General features: G+C 37.6%; 1 protein-coding gene across 5 annotated transcripts in view; it reads right to left on the reverse strand.

Moving 5' to 3' along the window:
- ZFC3H1 (zinc finger C3H1-type containing) overlaps positions 1-22,942 on the reverse strand; it is a 40,172-nt gene extending 17,230 nt beyond the window's left edge. Inside the window, exons 1-19 of one of the 5 annotated variants that reach the window (XM_058420165.1) lie at positions 22,338-22,942; positions 17,601-18,020; positions 14,465-14,523; positions 14,024-14,219; positions 13,612-13,838; positions 11,941-12,064; positions 10,305-10,402; positions 9,175-9,378; positions 8,378-8,542; positions 6,674-6,811; positions 6,163-6,281; positions 5,675-5,821; positions 4,911-5,085; positions 4,561-4,692; positions 3,337-3,885; positions 3,143-3,252; positions 1,792-1,923; positions 779-900; positions 97-198 (exon numbers count right to left, since the gene is read on the reverse strand). In XM_058420165.1, the coding sequence (XP_058276148.1) occupies positions 97-198; positions 779-900; positions 1,792-1,923; positions 3,143-3,252; positions 3,337-3,885; positions 4,561-4,692; positions 4,911-5,085; positions 5,675-5,821; positions 6,163-6,281; positions 6,674-6,811; positions 8,378-8,542; positions 9,175-9,378; positions 10,305-10,402; positions 11,941-12,064; positions 13,612-13,838; positions 14,024-14,219; positions 14,465-14,523; positions 17,601-18,020; positions 22,338-22,926 (3,808 nt within the window). In that variant the 5' untranslated portion in view covers positions 22,927-22,942. Of the gene's footprint in view, positions 1-96; positions 199-778; positions 901-1,791; positions 1,924-3,142; positions 3,253-3,336; positions 3,886-4,560; positions 4,693-4,910; positions 5,086-5,674; positions 5,822-6,162; positions 6,282-6,673; positions 6,812-8,377; positions 8,543-9,174; positions 9,379-10,304; positions 10,403-11,940; positions 12,065-13,611; positions 13,839-14,023; positions 14,223-14,464; positions 14,530-17,600; positions 18,021-22,337 lie in introns of all 5 variants that reach the window. The other 4 variants (XM_058420164.1, XM_058420163.1, XM_058420167.1 and 1 more) reach the window with 4 other exon arrangements.
- Between the last annotated feature and the right edge of the window lie 3 nt (positions 22,943-22,945).

Genomic DNA, 22,945 nt, shown 5'->3' on the forward strand with positions numbered 1-22,945 from the left:
ATACGAAAATATAATCTTGGTTTACAACATCATCAAGGTACTTACATAATTTTTAAAAGTTTATATACATTATATTTAATCTACCAAGTTACTTACTGTGACTTTTACTCTCATTGACATTGCTTGCCAGAAGAACAGCCATCTGATCCACTGACATACGATCTCGGTTTATACCAAAAAGTTTTTCAACATATTTTTCTGAAACAAGAATATGAGCAGCTTAGGTAAGCATATAGATTAAAACAGTTAAGTAACTTAACTGCAATTTAATAAATTCTATTATAAATTTATGAAATATGACTGCCTTAAGAGGCAGGCATGGTGATTTAACACACTAGCACAAAGAAATGAAAATGAAGGAAGTTTCAGTGGAGCTGGAATTTTATAACAATGCATTTGCCATTGTTATAAAATTCCAGCTCCACTGAAACAGCTCAGTGCAGTATTTACAGAAAGAACTGAGAAAGGAGAGAGGTAAAAATTCCATGCTCACTGCTCCCCAACACCCTGAATCCCAGCAATTTTTTTTTTTTTTTTTTTTTTTTTTTTTTTTTTGAGTGAGATGTTCCTCAGATCAGTGATTGTTGTCTTTCTGTAAGATATCAAGGTAACAACCCGCTAGAAAGGATTGAAATGGGCAACTGAAGAAACTTCATATAGCTGTTATCTTAAGATACAGCTTCACATAGAAGTCCATTCAGCAAAAGCTTTTAATGAAACACATTCCCTTCAGAAATTAACTTTTAGATACAAAAGAGAAAAAAAGATTCATAATAACCTGTGGCAGCACTGATTTCTTCATCAGTACTTTTTTCTGAACAGCCAATCAGTTCTAAATTGTAAGACAGAATATCCTGAAAGAGCTGCTTACGGTTAAGAGTGCAATCTTTCATGTGCTGCCTAAAACAAATAAATGAGCAATTAATACATTTATCACAGCAATAAAATATCAAGAAAGTTTTAGTACACACTTAGGTGAGGCATGAAGAAAACACCCACAGAAAAACTACTGTTTACTTTAAAATTTGGTTAAATATATTTTCTAAACTTAAGCCTGCATCACAGTACTGAGAACTTTCCAGTTCAAATAAGGGAATGATAGGAACTAGATATTATTGTATCTTAAGGAGTCAAACAATGGGCTGATGACAACAGCTAAAAGCTTATCCAAAATAAAGTTCACTCCTATTTTACAAGTAGTTAGGTTTCTATATTGGTTTCCATTCCATTTCCATGTATTTCCATTCCTAACCAATCCATATCCACTTCTAAACATATTGCACAACTTGATAAACAAAGTATTTTTTACTACAATTTAACACCAGCCTTTAAAGAAACAAACCTAGCCAGAACTTTTCCAGGAAACTAGAATTACACTACAATATCATTATTTCTTTACTTAATCATTTATTTGGTATACATTTTTCATATCAAGTGCGCTTAAGAGTATCAACCACTATGTTAAGGTTCTGCAATGAGTTGACATTTTGCTGAAGTCATATGCAACCAGTTCCATTTGAATTACCAGAAAAAAGTGAAATATTCTCTATCCAGCCACACTATTTTTCTAAGTTTACATCTAAAGAGCCTCCTCGTTCTTCATGGCTTAGATGAAAGAGGTTTTTCTTCCAAGTATATCTAATAGAGTATTAAAAATAGCCACATCTAGAACTTGTGCATAGGATCAGATATCCAGATCTTTTCAAAGAAAAGAAAACCGTACTTATTTCAGACTCAAAGTCACATCTAGAAGAGATTTAGTTTAAGCTAAGAAAATGAAGAAGAACTTACCACTGGCAGTCATCATCATTACACGTGCCCGTTAAATCAAAGCGGCAGAAACACTGTTTTGGCTCAATCATATTGCTGTATGTGATTGAACTGAGGTACAGCTTTTCCTTGGTACGAAAATAAGGACTAAACCTAAAATGAAACAGCGAGTTATTGTCATGAAGTACACAAGGCAAGACATCAGTTTTCTAAAAAATGTAATTAAAAATAACTCTCTGTATTAAACCTCGTTATTTCCAAAACCCCGCTATTGACCAAAAGCATCATTAACCTACAAGCTAAGAACAAGGTAAAAAAAAAAAAAGCCAGAAGAAGGGAACAAAGGAATACTTCTCAACCTAATTAAGTTTTCCTCTAGCATTCTCTTCTCCTTTAGGTGCAGAACTTCATTAATATGAAAACAGGAAGTGTAGTAAAAACCCAGTACGGGTTGAAAGTGCATTTCAGTAGTTTTTAGAAAATCTCATGCTCTAATCAGCATTAAGAAGAACATCAAAGAGAGAACTGTAAAGATTAACTTGAAGAAACAGTGGAGGGGGGCGGGGGGGAGTATTAGCCTTAGAATATATAAACAAACAAAATCAGTCAGTCTAGCAGACTAACACTCGTTTTAAATCTTTAGCTGAAGTTTGACTACATCAGTTTCGGGATTTCTAGCTCCCTCAGGAATTGACATCATGACCTACAACATAAAACGAATACTCCTGTAAAGATGGCATCTTCCATCATCTACTACGTAAGACCACTGCAATAAAAAACCTGAAGCACATGGTAGGATACAACTTCTCCAGTTTAAATTCCAGAGTTTTGTTTTCTAAAATTTGATGTGTAGGAATGAAGTTCTCTTTAGTCAAGAAGACAGATGTGCCAAATTGATTACCCTTGCAGATGTTACTGTCAGGTCAAGATGAATCACTGTGATTATGACTCTTTCCACTGAGGAGGAATCCAAAAATAGATGATTGAGCCAATTTTGACTCAGATAATGTAAATCCCAGCCAAGTTCAAAGACTGCATAATTGAAATACACTTCTCGGATTTACATTGCTTCATTCTAGATAGAAAAGGCCTCTTTTCAAATGCTTAATCACTTTTTTTGTTTAGTTGTATCAAACAATGTGCAATGCAATGCAAATACAGCATATTGCACAAAACCAAGGGACGTATACAGCCGAAAAAAAGAGTAAATGAAATCATTAGATTCCCTAAACCAGACAATATTGTTTAGGGATAGTCAGGTTTCTCTTCTCACTAGGACTCATCTTTCTGTACATGCCTAGATATCAAGGAAGAAGAAAATTTAAACAAGAACATGTAAGCGTAAGTCAAAGAGCTGCTGCAGTCTTCATACCTGTAGGATTTAAATAGCAGAAGAGGACTACGATACGGTCCAAATGGAAATGGTTTCACTTCAGCTTGTTTACTTTGTGATGTAAAAAAATCCATGTCCACTGAAATTTCCTAGAAAACAGATAAACAGATAAGAGAGCAGTTGCCATATCCCCTAATATAGACAAGCTTCACATTTAGTAGTAAAACATTTACCTGACCACATAAGAGATCTTCTTTCGGCACAATGAAGGCAGTACTTTTCATTAGCAGCTCTTTCAAGCTGTCAGCTTTAGCATAAAGTTTTTTCAATTCATCAATATTTAACCCAAGGAACAGCTCAGGCTTCTCTGAAGCTTTTTTAGAAAGTTTGTTTTTAGTTTCTTGTTTTGGAGTATCCATGTGTTTAAGATTTGGCTTAGTAAAAGAATTAGATTCTCTGAAAGATCGCCTTCGTTCCCTGTTTGAATTAGACAAAACTTCATCATCAAAGTAATTTTCTTCACTGTCCAAAGTCAATTTGTCCTGTGTAAGATCATGAAGCGATGGCTGAGGTAATGCAAATTCAGATTCCTCTTCTACATGAGGTGCACTATTTGACTGTTCCTTGGTTTGAAGTGCACGGGCCTCCTTCAACTTCTGAATCTTTAGAGCATATTCATACTCTAGTTGCTGCAGTCGTTTTTTCTCTAGGGCAATCAGTTCTGCTGAAGGTTTTTTTGGACTTGATGCAGGGGAGGTCTCCAATTTCAACATTTTGCTTGGCTGAAAAGAAAAAAATTCCCTTTATTTAAATTTTCTCATCTACTGATCTATCAACTGGAGGGAAAATATAGGCAAAATATTTAATTCAGGAGTTTATAAAAACATTTTAAACTCTTGCCTGAAGATTTCAACAAACAGCAGAAAAACAACAAAAGTTTGCCACAATTCAAGCAGAAGATTTGCAGGCGCTGTGATAAAAATTACTCTACATCATGTACCAGGCTTCAACAGAAGTTCTGGTCCCAGTTAAAAGTTGAGCTATAAAACAAATACACACAGTGTTGCTGGGAATAGGAGCACTAAAATTTAGAAAAATATTTTAGCTTTGTTTTTGTGCATTTTGTTTTTCAAAACAGTATCTGATCTCCTCCACAGCAACTTAGCTTCACAGTTTAACAAAATCATTGATGCCTACAAACAGTATTTTCTTCTTTCACAACCATATGGCTCCTCTTATTACTTATCTATGAATGCCATTCCTCTAGCATAGAAATGCAGGTTTTGAAGAGTTTTCTACCTCAAATGATTAATGCCTTTCTTTGAATTCTCAAAAATGAACAAATAGGAATACGCCCTACATTGTTTCTGAAATGTTTTCGTGAAATTCCATTTGAACTTTGTTATTCAAAATTGACACTTTTCCAAGCAGTTTGTTTTAAAAGCATGCTGACTTACACCAAGATGATCTTGCTCCAGCTTTCGTTTCCCAATTTCCTTACTTGCTACTGCTTTTGCACGAGCAAGTTCTTCTCCATATTTTAATGCCAGAGCTTTTTTTACTGTAACTCGTTGTTGAACTTTATGTATCTGAAAAAGTAAAGATAATAACTAAATACTACATCAAGCTGAAAACTCAGAGATATGACCAGATTAAAAAATATAATTACATGGAATTAATGAGATATAATATAACTAATTGGGAATTAATAAGTAATTCAAAGAAAGACTACTGCCTCCAAAAATCAGGCATCCCATTTCAAGATTTCTAGCTCTAAGAAACAGAAATATTTCAGAGTGGCAGTTACATGTTCCTGAAGCCTCTTGAGAAATGCTTTGTTCGCATTCAAGATCTTCTCTGTTGCTTGTAGCTGTTCAGCCAGTTTGTTAATTTTATTTTCAGCAATTCGAACATTTTCTCTCTTCTTGGCCTGCTGTTGCAATAGATTTTTCAAGACAGACTCATCCTTCATCAACAGCATTCTGAAATAGAAAAGGAACGGACATATTTTTTTCCAAAGGTAAATTGCTTAGAGCTACTGCTGCTCCTGCAAAACCCGTTAAGAACACAGCTATCCTCACTTATAAAAAGACTACAAATTAAGCCTCTCCAGATACTCCTAACATCCATAAAACAGTAAATACTGTCGATGTTACAGATTATAAGACATAATATTATGGCACCACAATCGACTACACAAATTACAAAAAACTACACAATCAAAGGAAGAAAAACACTTAGGTAGATGGATGTGGATAAAGAGATGAGGGAAGACTGTTCTTCAGCTGACGACTGACTACAAATCAGTTTGTTCGCAAGACCATACAGAAATAATTAAGTGGCAAATGAAGCTGAGAAGAGGATGCAAAGCACTTATAGTTCCAACCGTTAACTTGAAATTAGGGTGAGAAACATGGAAGAGGCATGCCACAGAGAAACGCCATATTAGGTGGCACATATCATATTCTAGCCACTGAACATAATCGTTCTTGGAATGTTACATATCTAAAAGTATCTACTCTTTTCACCCTGTTAAGCAAAAGGTAGGACTTATGACAGTGAAATGTATACCTGTTTTTCTTCAGCTTTGCTTCTGCTTCTGTGACTTGTCTGGTCACTACTGCTATTCTCCCAATTCCATCAACTTCGCCATCAGAATTTGCAGGGGATGAATTGTTCTTCATTGGATCAGACTTAATTAAGCGTTGTTTCTCACGACTGAAACAGAAATATTAAAAACAAAGATGTTCAGTAACTTCAACATTCATTTTAACGTGTACTCCCAAGAGTTTTTAAATCTTTGAAAAGAGTAGCAGGAAAAGATTTCAAGTTAAAAGAAAAAGTACTTTCCATAACTGCAATCAGTTACTCTAAGTCAGTTTGAATCCAAGGATTTTCTTTAGACCTCTATGTTGTCTTCCCAAAAAACTGCATGGGGGAAAAAACCTGAAGGTGATGGCAAGGTTTTTAAACTCAGATTTTTCTTCAAGTTACAAAAGGAGACTATTAAAGAGCAACAAATAAAACACACTTTACACTAACAATTAAACTAAGGTTACCTGGCAATCTCTTCTTTTAGAAGTCTGTATTCTATTTTCTTATCTTCTGGCAGAGCCTCTGGAGTTCTCATTGGATCATTCTCTTTTTCTGATTTTGGAGGGGCTTTGATTTTTGATGCCTGTTACAATTAGACTCAAGTCAGTACCAGTCACACTAGTTTAAAATACAGCTATCAAGTAGTATTTTTAAGAGGAAATTCTGACACTAACTTAAAGCTGTTCAATGCTAGTAAGATCTTCTAAGCCACTACTTTTTTGCTAATGATGCACTGAATTTTAATTGAGAAAGTCAAACCAAAATATATTACAAATTCTATCTTTGGGATGTCATCTTCAACAAAAATTTTTATTAACTTGTGCAATCCAAATTACAACATCGTCCAGACAGGAGTAATGTGCTCACTCTTATCCCTTTCTGATGCAATTGCAGTATTTCTTGACTGAAATCTGAAGTTTAAATCCATATATAAAGAAAAATCATTAAAATTATTAAAAATTTTACAGCATTTACCTCAACATTTCTCCTTGCTTCTTTTATCATAGATTCTAGTCCACCAAACACACTGCTAGTTGAGTTAGAGGGCTCTCCATCTGACTCACTGTCATCTGAGTCATTTAATGTAACCACAACAGACTTGTGTTTTGGAAGCTGGGGTGAGAATGTAAAAGGTTTTACATTAAGACAAAAGTTAGAGACACAAGTATAACAGAGGACATACTTATAAGAAAAGAAAGTTAACTCGTTTTGTTATCACATCCACCAATCTCACATTGTAAGAAAAAAATAAGCATTTGTACATCTCCACAAGACAGTAATATTACACAGTCTTGATACTGTAACATGAAAGGTACTCCAACGTTTTCAATCTATTCCCAAGCATCTGCAGCACACTTATTGGTCCATGGTCATAGCATACAAATCTCAAACATCTAACTCCCATACTTGATTAATAACTTTAATTGCAATTAAAATTATCATCTGTCATTTGCAAGGATTTTTTAAAGTAACTGAGAGATAACAGCCAATCAAATCTGCATTAGAACTGGTGCGGCAGACATACCAAAACTTCCTCATCTTTCTGCTACACAGTTATGATGTCTCTTGTCCCACAGCTGTACTTAGCTGATCTTACAGTGAACTGCTCAGGCAATTTGACTGGTAGAACACCAACTGAACATAATGAATAGATGAAATCATGATTAATCACCTTTTAACACAAGTTTAAAAAGCTCACTGAAGATCATGTGACTACCAATTCTAGCACGAAGAAAAATGCAGAAACAAGCAGACAATCTAGATTAACCTCTAATGCTCTGGAGTTACCTCTTAGAAAAAAAGCAACTTATTTCACATTTCCAGGACTGCTCTTCTGAGCTCCCACTGTAAATCTGGACAGTGTAACTAGTTATACATTACCCTTTATCTCAGAACAGAACCTTGTCAAAGCTCTAAGTGTCTTTCAAAGCATTAACCTCATCAAAAAGTACCATTTTTTAAAATTAAAACCACTCAAATTTCCAAACAGTTCTTTTTGATACTCTGGGCAATTCTCAAGATATGGGTTGTATCTGCTACTTCTAAATGTACTTCAGCTGCATCAGTTTTTCACCACAATAGAACAGGCAGGTGAAATTCCAGTTTATGTTGGTGCAAGGCACTGGTCCTCTCCTCACAATTACTGTTTCAGCCACACCCATAGACATGCAAACTCTGACATAAACAATATTCACCGAAAAATTCAACTCCTCCTAGACGGAAAAGTACTTCCCCCCCCACCCCCCATAAAAATTAGTTTTCCAACCCATTTAGCATGTTAAATAAGTTCAGCAGTGGGACTGATGCTCCAGACAGCACTTTAAAGGAAGGAAGACACCAACTGGCCAGGCGCAGGAGGAAGAGCAAGACGGCCTCTGTTTCGGCAAGGGTGTCTGTGCTAGTCTGGATCAGAAAATAATTGAACTGCATTTACAATCTCTTACTTCACTGCATGTTGGCGTATTTTGATGCTCTCTTCAGCTAGAAATTCTTGCTTCGGTGTCAAAGTCTTTCTAGGACAGCATATGAATTGGCAATGTGACTAATAATTCAAATGCTTAACTCAAGCTTCACTCTTCTGTGCTGTTATCACTAAAAGACCTAAGTCTAACCTTCACCTAAACTGAGCACAGTTTCAACTCATAGTCTTATTTGTAAGAAGCACCAGAATTTCCTTACTGTGATCACTGCTCGTGGAAGCCTTGGTCCTCTAACAAACTTTGTATTTTGCACCCGTGGCTGAGACACGGTATTAATACTGACAGCAGACAGATTGCTTCTTGGCACAGGCTGCAAGCTGTCTGGAACAGGAGGAGAAGGTGGACCACTATTACTTGATGTTTCCTAAAAAGTAGAACAAAAATATGGTCTTAAAAATACACACCGTACATAGTTATTTTAAAAAGCATCAGTATAAATGAGACTGTTTTATACACGTCTTGGAACTTGAAAATGTGATTTAGGCAGACTACTGAAACCTATGAGGCAAACATTCCAATTCTGCAGTAATATCAAAAAGGCACACAAGAGCAGGCCAGTTATTCACAGGTCAACTGCAAAAGACCCTTTAAGTATGGTCAAAATCAATACACTCTTTCAAAACCACAAGCTTAGCTTCTCACTCTAAAAGAAACTCTCAGAACAACAACAGAGTTAACCTCTTCCAACTCCTTTTCCTACAAGGCTGAAACAAAGTTACCTGTCTTACTTTCTAACTGAAAGTTGAAAATAATAAACATTTTCTGGCAGAAAACCCCCACTCCTTTGACGTACTCCAATTTCAGTATCTTGAAGTTTCACAATTGCTTCAGAAATAACAGGTAAGGTGCAATTTACAGTTCCAGAGTGGCTCTTGCTGTTTTGATTTTTTTAAGTCTCCAGAAATGCAGCATAAAACCCTCCTTTACAGCAGGTCACATTGAAATTTTAGTCAAGACTGCCATCTAGAGGCTGACATTCAAAAAACAATAGAGTACCTCAGCTCTGAAAGCACGCTTGTTGGCTAGAGACTTGAGTAATTCTTCTCTTAAGAGCATCTCCTCCTCCTCTTCCTCATCAGCAAACGGAGGCTTTGGTGGCTGCTCAGGCTCTTCAGGGGGAAGAGGGGGAAGAGGTGGAGGTGGCTCAAGAGAAACACAAGGAATACCCTCCATGTAAAGATGGCTCAGAGACGGTACAGGCTGAGGGGAAAAAAAAAAAAAAGTAAACCAAAGGTTTGAAATGTGAAGATTACTAGTCCTTTATGACTACTTTGCAGAGGTTGAGACCTAGATTATTCCACGGTTTAAAAGTAACCTAAACTGTGTCAGTTTAATCAACATTCAAACTACATTTACATCCCTGTAAAAGGCTGTCACTGAACAGTTAGTTATTTCTCACAGAGGTTAATGGAAGCAATAAAGTTAGATTTGGATAATGGAAGCTGTGGAGGCATACAAAATGTAAATGAGAATCTGAACCAGACGTAGTCTAGCCAGAGAAATAGAGCTGACCAGCAGGGAAATGACAACTTCCCTTAGTCAAAAGTTCAGAAGGTGTCATGAGATGAAATGATACCTTTCTATCGCTTTTCTGAGAAGAATAACAACCATTCACTGAAAAAACTGGTAGTGAAAAAAACTCCACATTAATTTAATTTCCATGTGGACTCTTAGGTGAGAAGACAGAAAACACAGTCAAAAGGCCCAAAGTTTGAATGTCTGATGACCTATATGTCTTTGCTTTTCCCCCTCTAGGTAACAAGTCAGAGATCAAGCTTATCTACCTACATATACGGCCTAGAGATAAGAGGTAAAGTTGCCTTGTGCTAACAGTTCCAATTCATTCTTTTTCCTTATGTGCTTCAGACAATTTCTGCTCTCTGTATGAAAAAGCACAGCTCTAACAATGAAGACAATTTCAATTCAATAGGGAAAACCTCCATTAACCAACAACTGCATCAGCCAAGAGATAGCTGAAATAGAGTTTTAAAAAAGCAACCACAAGTCTAACAGATAGTTCAAGGGAATCATTAAACAGAGTACAGTACCAAAACCAGAATCTAAATTTAATCCTAGCTTTAGCACTAGAAATCAGATACAAAATGAGAATTAACAAGGTTACTTACTGGAATTGGAGGAGGTAGTGGCAAGGAAATTGGTGGTACTGGAGGTGGAAAATATCCTATTGGACACTCAAAGAAAGGAGGCTGCACTGGGGAAGAAGCTGTAATTAAAATACTGAAGGTAAGATACCTGACAGGTATTTACTAAGTAACTCATGCTCTGTGCTTCAACTGATTTAATGTAGCAGAAAGAGACAAATGTTTTTACAGTGCACTAATTTCAACGGTAACACCAGACACAGCACACTACCTTTTTTAAATGTATGTGTATTTTTTGTAAGATGAGTCACATTTTCTTTTTCTGCTTTATGTACAAAATATCAGAACAGCCAACCAGTACTGCTAAGGTAATGCAGGCTTAAATTGAATTGAATTGAATCTTCCAAAACAAGATCTTAGTAGCCTGATTACAGGCTACCAAAAACGCAACACAACACAAAGTAGGACAGAAGCAGACCCAAAGCACAGCTGATATATTCTGAAACATTAAACAAGAGTTTAAGATGCTTTATCAAGAGAGATTTGTGTAGCTTACACATAGAAAATAGCAGGTGTAGTTTTTTAACAAACTAATGAATAAGGAAGGGAGACAAGAAAGGAGAAAAATAGTATATAAGAAAAAAGGGTAGAAGATGAAAAATAGTAGACAATAAATTAGTATGCTTAATGAATTTTTCTCAACTCTCCACATGCTGAGATGGAACACAGAAACCTGACTACTTTAAATGCATCTCAGACTCAAGAGTCAATAAATTATTTAGGCTGGAAGAGACTTCTGGAAGATGTATGACCTAGCACAAGTGCCCAAAGCAGGGCTGACCCCAAAATCAGGTTGTCGGGTTCCAGGTACATTTGACAATGTGGATTCCACAACATTTAAACCTGCTTTAGTGTTTGATCATCCATCTAAGAATTTGTTTTGTTACAATTTAAGTGTTGCTACTTGTCCTTCTGTTGCCCACTTGATGGAAGAGTTTGGTTTTGTCTTTTCTGCAACTGTCCACTAATTGAAGACAAGATCCAAATCCTTCCTTAGCCTTCTCAACACAAATGCAGCTTTCTCAGTCTCTTTCTGTAAGCCAAGTGCTCCACTCCCCCAATGAATTCTACGACAAGCAGGCCTGAAACAGTCTCCTTCAGTCAAAAAAGTCTTCTGCTAGGCTCATTCTAGAATGTCACTCTCTCTTACTGTAAAATCAGAAAACTGGCAATCTCATCAGTGATTAACAGGCCCCTCTAGCCACTGACCCCCAACGCCACAACCCAGTGCTATGGTTCATCTGTCACCTGAAGCCACACTGCTGACCCACAGGTCACTCAAGGGGCACTGGGACCCCCAGGCCCTTTTTTTGCAAAGCTGATGTCTGTCCAGTCAGCACCCTGCACAGCTGATTTGGAATACATAAGCATAAAACCTACAGTATTGCAATGAGAAAAATATACCCTGAAGACCTTAAAAATACTACTACAGCAGAGATAGAAAGAGTCAGCATCAAAACAATTAGTTCACCTTAAAATGTTAGTTCTATAATTCAGACAGCACAAAACGAAATCTTTCTTTCTCAAACAGTGGCTTATTTCCTACATTTTACCTATTTTTACCAAGCACCACATAAGAAAACTGGTAACTAAGTCTTACCTGGTGAGTTAGTTTCACTGTCTGTATCCATAGCAACTTCATCATAATTATCATACTGATATATGCCTCCTGCACTCTCTGTAGACTGCTTGTCCAAAGACCATCTCAAGTCTGTATCTGATGACTAAACACACAAAAAAAAGTGGGTTTAGCTGGTCATACATCATTATTTCAGAGCAAACCACTAAGAAATAAATTCTGGAAGAAGGCCCTTAGAATTTTTTCTTCTAATTGATTTATAAATGCAATTTACTTATCTTGTACAAGAAGAAGAAACTGAATACTACCTTTTAATGAAATCCACTGCAGGCAGCAACTAGACAAACCAATAGGCATTTTTAAAACTGTATCTCTTCCAGGATGATGGGGTGGGTGTTACGATACATGGAAACAATTCTTAAATACCTTCTGGGTCATTCTCTATCAGGTAAATGAGCATGGTTATATATTTCTGAAAGACTGCAAGTGAATTAAATGCTTTATTATTTCTGGTAATCTGCCATGGCAACTACCAAGAACGCTTGAACGACTGAAACAACTCTCAGGGGAAGAATCTTTTTATTGTCCCAGAAGGAGCCACACACCACACTGAGCCAAACCCAGAGACTGTCAACTCACAAATCAGATTGTTTAAAGATCTCCTAACACGGATGCCAGTCAACGCTTAGGACTGAAAATATGCAAAACACCTAAGTATGACTTCTTAGACTCCTCAACTTGTATCTTTCAGAGGCATACAGAAGCCATTTTGGTAGCTTCTAGAATATCTACTGTTCACAGCAAACATTTTTAGTCTCCATTTTCCACCCAGTAGTATTATAAACATGATTCTTCTACAATATGACCTAAAACAGGGAGCCTCAATTCCCTTAGAAGTTGTTTCTTCATACACCATTATTGGCTCCAAGCACCTGAAGCATCCAGCTGCAGTGCCTGTACTGCTTCCAGGATGAAAGAATTACTGCTATAGAAACAGTATTTTTTTTCTGTTTTGTACCAGTGTTTTAGAGGCAGACATTAGTTACTCAAGTGCCTTTTGCTAATCTCAATGAGAGAGCCTACAAGGATAGCATGATGACCACTGCAGTAACTATTACTTCATCAATTTGACATTATGTGAAGTTAAACTAATTATCTTTTGTCTGGGCATATCTTATGCCTCAATAAAATAGATTAAATACTACACTGAAAAAAGACAACAAAGCAATCAAGCCCTCCAACGACATTCTGAAAGAAGCAAGCTACTAAAGCTGTAATACACAAAAAAAGTTTGAAAATGTGGAGAAGAAAACCTTGAGATCTAAAAGAAGAAAGCCAAAGAAGTTTCACTGATAGGTTAGTGTTAAATTACAGGCTGTTTTTTGATCACAATGTTCAAAACATCTTTAGGAGAAAAATGCTTTACCATTGACTTGCAAATGTACAACTCATACAAAACTGATTTTCCAAATCCGAAAGGAATGCTTGTCTAGTATTAAAACACTGCAAACACTGAAGTATATTGAGCTTTTCTTTCATTGCTGTATTTTGGTTATTCTAGGGGTGGGGAAAGCAGGGAGAAGAACAGGGGGATTCAGACAGGATGGTGACACAAAACTAGGTGGGGCAAGACAGAAATCATTCATGAATCCTAAACGTAATGCCAGAACACCACATAAAGAAATTTGTTACCCTGCTTCTTGATCTCCTCTTTCCCCCAACTAGCTTCATAAATCGATTGTACTGTTCTTCTTGATTTGAGAGGTCCCTAATTTTTCTTATTTCTTCTTCTCTCTTTCTTCTCTCTTCCTCCTCTTCTTGTTTCCTCTGGTCTTCCTCTTTCTGCCGCCTGTCTAGTTCCTTTTGCTGCTGTATCTTCTTTGATGTCTTTGTCTGTTGCTTCCTCAAAGCTTGCTTGCCTTAAATAAAAAAAAGTATGTGATTAACTCCATGTAATTTAATTGGTTTCACCTAATCCTAGATTCTTCAAGAGCTTTGAGTAAATGTGAGAGCATTTAGAATGACTAAAGGCTCATTGCTCACATAACTTTTTTTTTTGAGGCCACACCACTGACAGCCATTTCAGTAACAGTAAACTTATTACCTGTAGTACTAGGTTTTTTTGTTGAATGTGCTTTTGTACTGGCTTTGATTTTCTGTGTTACACTTTTCGTTTTTGTTAATTTTTCCTTGCTTTCCTTCATCACCTGCTGTTCTTTTTGCTGCCATTTTTTACTAGCAGACTGAAGTGCAAGAAGCCTAAGCTGCAATTCAGACATCTCCTCCTCATCATCAAGCAGCTTCTTGAGAAGAAAACAGAAGAAAGGACAAGACAAAAAGTCAAGAAACATAATTCAACAACTTTTTCTTTACAAGGTCTTTTGAAGTCTTTCCCCAATATTTTTACAAAAAGGAAGCTCAAAAAACCTTTTTTAATAAAAACTGACAGTTCCTATTACCGGAATGATTCTGGAGTGCCATTTGGAAAAGCCACCAGAGTATCATAATGCAATCATGACTCATCTATGGAGGAAAATTTTCTTACCTTTTCAGATGTAACATCTGAACTGCTAAGCTTTCGCACTAATGTTTGCTCTTTGTCTTCTGTACCTTCCAAGAGAAAAAATACCATATTTTTGAACAAGCTGTTTCTCATGAGACAGAGCTACATTAAAATGATACATTAATTTCAATCTATACAACCATATTTTATCAGTATCACTGATACACAGCATAAAACAACAGCAGTGGTACATGCAAGATCACATGAACAAACATTCTTATAAATTTGGCAGTCATCATCATGACTGCATAAATCTAAGGCAAGACTTGTCATTTCTTAGTAACTCTGTCTTAAGGTTCACATGTACTTCCTCAAGAAACAAAGAAAATAGATTTGCAGACAAGGGGAAAAGAAGACTTCTTGTCATGTGTTTTCTATTACCATCTCATATCAGCTGCTGTCCTGAGCATCTCATATTTCACTGTCAGCTATTTTGAGTAACTGGTCACTCTTTTTCAGAACTAAATATAAAGGCCCAAAGCTGCAGTAAGAACACACCTGCTCTATTTCACACCAAAGGAAAACAGAAAAAAGTTATCCTATGGAAATAGATTGTACAGCACTGTTTTGCTGCTAAACATTTAGCTGTTAAAATATTGATTTCTTAGACTTCCCAAAATACAGTCAATTCTTATAACATATACACACACATTAATACACTATATTTTACACATTATATGCTGTAATAATGCAACATGTACATACTTTATTATAGAAAATAATTAGTAATATAATTGGCTGCAAAATTAATTATGCATTTTTAATATAATCATACATTTATATGTTTATATGCATCAGACAAAGGAAAGAGACATTTAGAGAAGCTTGGAGTTGTTTTGCCATTTTAGTGTTTCTTCAAAGATTCCTTCCCACAATTCAAAAAGGTGGAAAATAAACTCAGATTCTGTACAGCTTTAACTCTAGCATTTCATAAAAATTACATTCAGAAAGGCACTGATTAAAGTACCTTATACATAAACAAAAATGAAACTTAAAACATGCTGAAGGCCTTCCTCCTTGCACATGCATGCATTTTTTTAAAAATGCACAAAAAAGAAAAAGAGTGTAATATCTAATACCCATATGAACGATAGAAAAAATTCAAAAAGGTCAGTATGTTATGTAAAGTTCCTAACCATCCAGTTCACAGGAAGGAAGTAGGAAGACAGATGGCACAGGAAGTATTTTTTTTATGCAGGCATATGATGGGACATTCTATACAAGTACAAATGCTCTTTCAAACCAGAAAGGGGACAACATGGACACAAAAGTCTAATGCACAACACAGGAAGTGAAGTATGGAATACTGTCAAGCCTGTCAGAGCAGCTGAACCACAAAGAATTAATCTGAGAAGAGAATGAAACTTTCTTGAGTTTTAAGACAATTTCCTCAACTTTTACAGGTCTGCAGAAATATCCAGTATACCATTTAAAAATAAATAAAATGGGAAAATCAAATTCTGCTGATTTCCCAATATATGCAGCATGTACTGTGGCAGTAAAGAGATTAATGTATATATAATGCATATATTCACTTAGTACACATGAATCTGCAGTAACTCCAATCAGCTGAATTTTTCATTGGAAGCCTGCCTTACATTGTCATAAACATTCATTCATACATAATCTGTTTGCTTTCAGATAATTCATATGCCATAGATTTGAGTATCATGCAAAAATTAAAATCTCTTAATATGCTTATTACAGCATCTATTTTTCACTATCATATGAACTATATTATCAACTTCAGTGCTTTTAAGTTTGGAAGCTGGATTTTTCAGACTATTTTGCTTTTTAAATAGCTGCCTCATTCCTGTCCTGCTATGTTCTCTTTCCACAGACTACTAGGTCTTCTTTTATAATCAAAATTTACTTGCTTTCTTCATGTCTGTCAATAAAAGCTGTAAGACCTCTTAAAGAACAACAAAAACATCTATTATTAATGGGAAACACACAAAGGGGAGAAATTACCTAGAATGAGGTGGTTTGACTACTAATTATCAGTTTTCTCTTTTGCTTTCTTTACAAGATCTATCTTGTTCTGAAGTCATACATACATCATTCTGACTTTCAGTGCTCTAGTCCGACCTTTCTTCATATTCCTGCCAATTACTCACCTGCATTCCTATTTAATCCATTAACTACTTTGTCTCTTCCCACTCAAATTGATAGTTTACACACACTGGCAAATTAGTGTATATCAGGTGACAAGTGATAGCCTCAAGTGCCACCCTCAAACACAGCAATCACTTACTCCAACGACATGAAGCCATAGAGTAGGAAGGTTAAGTCAGCTGCCTTATTTTGCTGCAGACTTAGAAGTAAGCTCAAGTGCTTTTACCACAGGCCGGGGGGACATGATAGCTTGTTTTTCTGTAACTGGCTAACGCATCTCAACAAATATCCTCTTTAGTCAGCAGTTAAGAACTATCTTTGATGAGACAATTATTCTACCCTTTGGCTGCCATTTCGTCTACAAATCCTTTCCATTTCTGGCCCATGATTTATTGACTATTTGTGAATATCAACAATGATCAAAATAATTATCATGAAAGTATCTTACAGTGTTAATAACGCCAAGGTCATGGGTTTGATCCCTGCATGGGACATTAACTTTTAAGAGTTAGACTTGATGATCTTAGTGAGTATCTTCCAACTCAGAATATTCCATGATCCTGATCTTACACTTAAGAAAACAGACAAAGATGAAATACAGAAGAAGGGGTCTCTAAATGTTCTGTTTTCAGCTAAAAAAATCCCACATTCTGCTTCTGCAGAAAAGAACAAGGCAAAAGCAGAAGTAAAACTTTCAGTGAAAAGTCAATGATTTCTGCTGTGAACAGCAATTAAAACCTTCAAGTCTTGACCTCGTGCTTTCTACGAAACTACAGGTCTAAGAAAACACATTATTTAAAATAAAAATCCAAAGCAAAAACATGCTTCCAAGCATGTTTATGTAATTCATGGAATTACAAAACACAAGAGTTAAGTACATTGAATCTTAACTTTTAACATTTTCATTACAGTAAAGCTTTCCCCGATACCTAATAAATATAATACATAATGGCAAGCAAATAGAACTTCACAAGCTAAACTAACTTTACAAGTATTTCTTTACCTTGGCCAGATTCTGTTACTTCAGATTTCTGCGAGGACTGCTTCATTCCTTCTTTGCCTTTTTTCAATCTGCTCCTCTCAGCTGGAGTAGGCAGTTTTTGTCTGAGAGGTTTCAGTTCAAATGCCTGAAAGCCCATAACCGGATTTTTCTCCTCAGGAGGTACTTCTTTTATAGCGTCTGTTTTAATACTGTCATTTTCTACAGTTTTTTGGTCCTCAGTGTCCACTGTTTTTTCATCATCTTGTTTCTCATTTTCTTCTCTGTTGCTCAAAGCCAGTCTTTCATCTTTATTAATATGCTCAAGTTCTAATTGGATCTGCTTATACTTCAAGAGCAGATCCTCAAAACTTTCTTCCACAGAGCTTTCATTCTTAGAAGAGTAGTTCTGCTTTCTAGATGGAGACCTTCCAAAAGTTTTAGCTGAATTACTGGTCAAGAAATTTAAGACAAGAATTTGTATAATCTTAAAACAGTGGCAATATTACCATCGAAGACCAAATTAAGGCAAACTTATGACCATTCTTATATATTTCAACTTAAGGCTAGTTTGAAAAATATCCTTAATAAATTCAAGCAACATGCAAAAGCTGAAGCCATTATATATTGACAAACATTTTCTCAAATCAACAATCTCAAATATTCAAATACTTATGACAAGAAAGTCATGAATTGCTGAGAAGTCTCATATCTTACTCCATCCTCCTGGAAACAACAGCTATAATGTTGAGATGGTTCTCTATCATGGAAAGTCAGACTTCCAAAGTTCCTAACTCCAGTACTGACTCCTCATCTGACATTCTGAAAAAGATGAGTTAAATTCTTTCTCACGCATTTTAGCCCTTCATACATTGCCACATCTAGCCAATACTAAGTCTGGCCATAGCACAATTGCATGCTGCAGTAAATGCAGTTCAGCAAATGAGGTAAGGCACAGAAGAATCATTGATCAACTGAAGGGAATTTAAAAAAATAACCAAGACTTGCAACCAAAGCATTCAGAAATGCTGAAGACAACTGGGAATTACTAATTACTCAGAAAAGGCTGCTTATGAACATCCAAGGCAAACAGTGGAAATATTCTTAGGCACCCAGAACGAAACCTGTCACTATTAGAGGTGCAACTCCTCTTACCTTAACCTGACCTTTGAAAATGATCCTGTAAAATAATCATGCCCAAGGGGAAATCTTTCAGGATACCAAGTCAGGGTTTACTCATTTGACTCACAGTATCAACCCCACTGTGATAACAGCTGACTCACACATCCAGTTACGCAAAATGCTTTTTCAACATTTCTTAAAACAATAAACAGAGTAAAAGCAGAAGCTAAAACAGGCATCCTCTGAATGCAGACATACTAAATCCAAAGGAAAACATACTTATCTTCTGCTCGCAAGCATCAATGACTTGGATTTTTGCTATGTTAAGTTTTAACACTAGCATGAAGACTCTTGATACGCATCCTGCAAAAGCTACTTCTGTAATACCAGGAAATGTTTTGCTATACAGTGCTTTCTCAAGTGTCAGCACAAAAAGCAGAAACTAGCAAAGATAAACTACATAAAATCCAAAAAGCAATCTATAAACATGCTGAAAGTACTAAAAGCTGTATGCAGTGTAACATCAAATTATGCAATGAGCATATTTGTGAAATTCCCTTCAAACATATTTCTACTTCCAAAGAGCCAGTTACAGTCCTTATTTCATGAGTCACAGGGAATTCAGAAACTAATTGACTTACCATCATTTATAAAAGTAAGTCTAACTGCTATTTGCTACTGGAATCCTTCAAGAGGGAGCTTCTAAAGTCACCAGGAGATGGGACAAGACAGTTTTCAGATGTTTTTTGTGCTCAGGATTATACAACTGCAAGAAGCTCCCACAATGGAGTTAAACAGAAATTCTGTGGTTCACATATGTAAAATTTTTTTAATGTGGTTCTACATATAGAATGCAAGACTCCATGAAGTCCTGTGAAAGGCAGACAGGCATGTACATATTAAAACAACAACTGTGCTTCAACCAACTCAAGAGAAACTTCATCTGAGAACCAAAAATAAGAAACTGGAAGTTAGAAATGAAGAAAAAAGTACACTGTGAAAAGTTTAGAAATCAATGGAAACAGAAAGTCCCATAATGGTTCTGTATTTCAGACTCAAATTCCACAACTCTCTATGGAAGAATTCCTGGAGAATTACTATATAATAAATTAAAGTTACCAAGAATTGAAAGAGAAAAGCCTATTAAAAGCTAACACCCCCCAAAAAGTAACAAGAATTCTCCAAGTGTTCCACCATGTCCTTCACTCCATTTACATATATATTCCTATAAAACATGGTGCTAATCACAAGTTCCAAGGATAAATCAAGCAAACAATATGTGTCTTATCAGATTGTCATGGTTTACCCCTGGTCAGCAACTTATTACCCCACACTCTCACTCCTCCCTCCCATGGGATGCGGAACAAACTTGGAAAAAGGTAATGTAGCTGTGGGAAAGTGGGTTGAAAAAATAACAGTTTAATAATGGAAATCAAGTAAAATAGTAATAATAATGAAAAGGGAGATAACAAAAAGAGAGAGTGGAATAATACCCAAGGAAGGAGGGTGGTACACAATACAATCACTCACTACCCACTGAGAGATGGCCAGCAGCAATCGGTGGCTCTCAGCCAATTCCCCACAGCTTAATCACCGGGCATGACATTCAGTGGTATGCAACACCACTTTGGCCAAGCTTGGGTCTTAGTTTTGCACACTACCAGCTTCTTGTGCACCTCCTCACTGGCAGAGCATGGGACACTGGAAGTCCATGACTTAGTGCAGGCACTTCTCAGCAACAATTAAAACATCAGTGTGTAATCAACATTGCTCTCATACTAAATCCAAAACACAGCACCATACCGGCTACTAAGAAGCAGCCAAAACCAGGACTCCAGACACTTAAAACATTTTATTTTCCAGGGGGAACATCAAATACCATTCCAGGCCACAAGCTTCCTCGTATCAGTTGATATGAAAGTTTCCTCTGGTCTTATGCCATTGAACTACACCAGTACTCCATTAATTTTAAAACATGGAGGTACCTTAGTACCTATGAATTCTCTAATATTGACTGTAATAGGTGGCAAGGATGCAAAAAATACAGAAAGTAACTCATATAAAGGGAAAATCATGGACCTTCCTTAACCACATGATCCATAAACAATTGAATGCTCACTTATTAAAGAGCAATAGAACAGTCTCAGCCTACCATGTTTCAACAAATTAGTGAATCTTAAGTACCAGGAATAAAAACACTTTCCTCATTTTCTACTTTTGCTTTGACAATGGAATTATTAATTTCTGAATATTCTTTTAATTTAAAGGGAAAAGCAGACTCTGCATCAGTCTCATTAAGAAACATTGCAAGGTCTGTTTAGGACAATCTCTACATTTGCCCTGCAAGTAACTCCTTACACAGAAAGTAACCACTTTCAGGTACACAGATCAGATCAACACTGTAAACTAAGAGACTTAAAAACTATTTTCAGCATTAGAATTATCTTACTGTGAAACCCTGGGCAAATCACATCTTCACTTGCTGCTTCTCAAGATAAAACCCTAGAATGAAGGGTTCCAATGAAGCCTTCAACAATGCTATAGCTTTACCACATGAGACTAAATAAAAGCTAATTTACATAATCCATCCACATTTAAACAAGTAAAAATATTAATGACATAATAATCTTGTATCAAAAACAAGATCCAAGAGATCCAAGAAATCAACCCACACAGTCCAACAAAAACACACCCTTTGACTATTGATACGGACAATAAAACACTGTAAAATTCCAGAGAGCAGGATTTAACCACATCTCTTGCTCGGTGTTTTTTACACTCATCTACATTTTGACTTAGGCAGCAATGCAGTTACATCAAATAACCAGGCTGCCCCAAGCTACACTCAGCATCAGTTCTCTATGTTACTTCCTATGGCAAACAAGAAAGTCAGGGAAGATTTTCCCACCACTTTCACAATTCCCGCTGCTAAAAGGAAGAAATATCAGAACCCTCATGATCAGCTACCTAAACAACTCTTAAGAGCAATCAGAGGAGAACATCTTACAAGAAATGGTGGGTATGGCTTTCATCTGAATACCCACATAAAGTAGAACTTGTGAGTGGAGATCCACTCCAGCTTAGCTAAAACTGACTAAAGCTAAACCTATGTGTAATAGCCTCTGAAGGGATGAAAGCGGGGAAAAAAAAAAAAAAAAAAAAAAAAGTAGATCCTTCATTGCCCAATACAATCAATTAACAAGCTCAGGGTTTTACCTTTACAGTTCCAACACTAATTACACATATTAAAGCTGTCGCACCAAAGACTGACCCCCACTTCACAATATTCGCACTTGGGGCTAGAAAAGCAGCCGCCCGCAATCCAACCGACAAAAGCTTCCTTTCAGGCTATGCTTTTCCTTTTTCCCTACACACGACGGATCGGCCAAGCAGCAAGCCAGGTCACGGCAGTAATCCGACTTCCCAGCAGCCTTTCCTCAAGCAGAGCCGGCTGCCCCGGCCAACCCCCCGGATTAGCCTGGGAGCCTCCCTCTCCGTTACCGCTGCGGGAATCCCACTGCCAGAACGGGAGGGAAACGCGCCTCTTGCCAGGGCTTTCGGCCACGTAGCGCAGCACCGCCACACCCAGGCCCACCGCAGCACACGGACCCCCCAACCTCGCTCACATCTCAAGGATACATTTTCGAGGCGAAGGCTCCCTCCAGCCCTGGCTGCTACTGAACCCAGCGCCGCCTCCTCCCCCGGGCGGCCTCCCCGGAGGGTTGCCTGGCCGATCGCTGCAGCCTCGGCTCCGGCCCCAGCGCCCACCACCCCGGTAGGGCCGGCCTCGGAAGCGAAACCGGTCCAGGGCGTTGTGGCTGCGCTCCCAGAAGGAGAGCCGGGGGCCCGTGTCCGAGTGTGAGCCCGGCGGCATCCGCGGCGCCGGCGGGTGGGACCGGAACGAGTCCTTAGGCCGGTACCCGCCGTGGCCGTGCACGTGTCCCGTGTCGGGCGGGGGCTGGTGCCGCGAGCGCGGGAAGGGCCGCCCGGGGGAGGACACGGAGCCGCTCCCGTGGAGCCCGGGGGGCGGCCGGCGCCTCGAGTACGGCCTGCTACTGCTGTTGCTGCTACAGCCGCTACCGAGGCCGCCGGGAGGCTCCGAGCCGCCGCCACAGGGCCTGAAGCCGTTGTTGTCATCGTCGCTGATCTCGCCATCCTCCAGCTCCCCTTCCTCCTTCGGGGAGAGCCCGCTGGGGTCGGGCGCGGCCGCCGCCTCCGCGGCCGCCATGGGCTCACGACAACGGTCT

The sequence above is a fragment of the Hirundo rustica genome, chromosome 4 (assembly GCF_015227805.2).
Source record: "Hirundo rustica isolate bHirRus1 chromosome 4, bHirRus1.pri.v3, whole genome shotgun sequence".
NCBI lineage: Eukaryota > Metazoa > Chordata > Aves > Passeriformes > Hirundinidae > Hirundo > Hirundo rustica.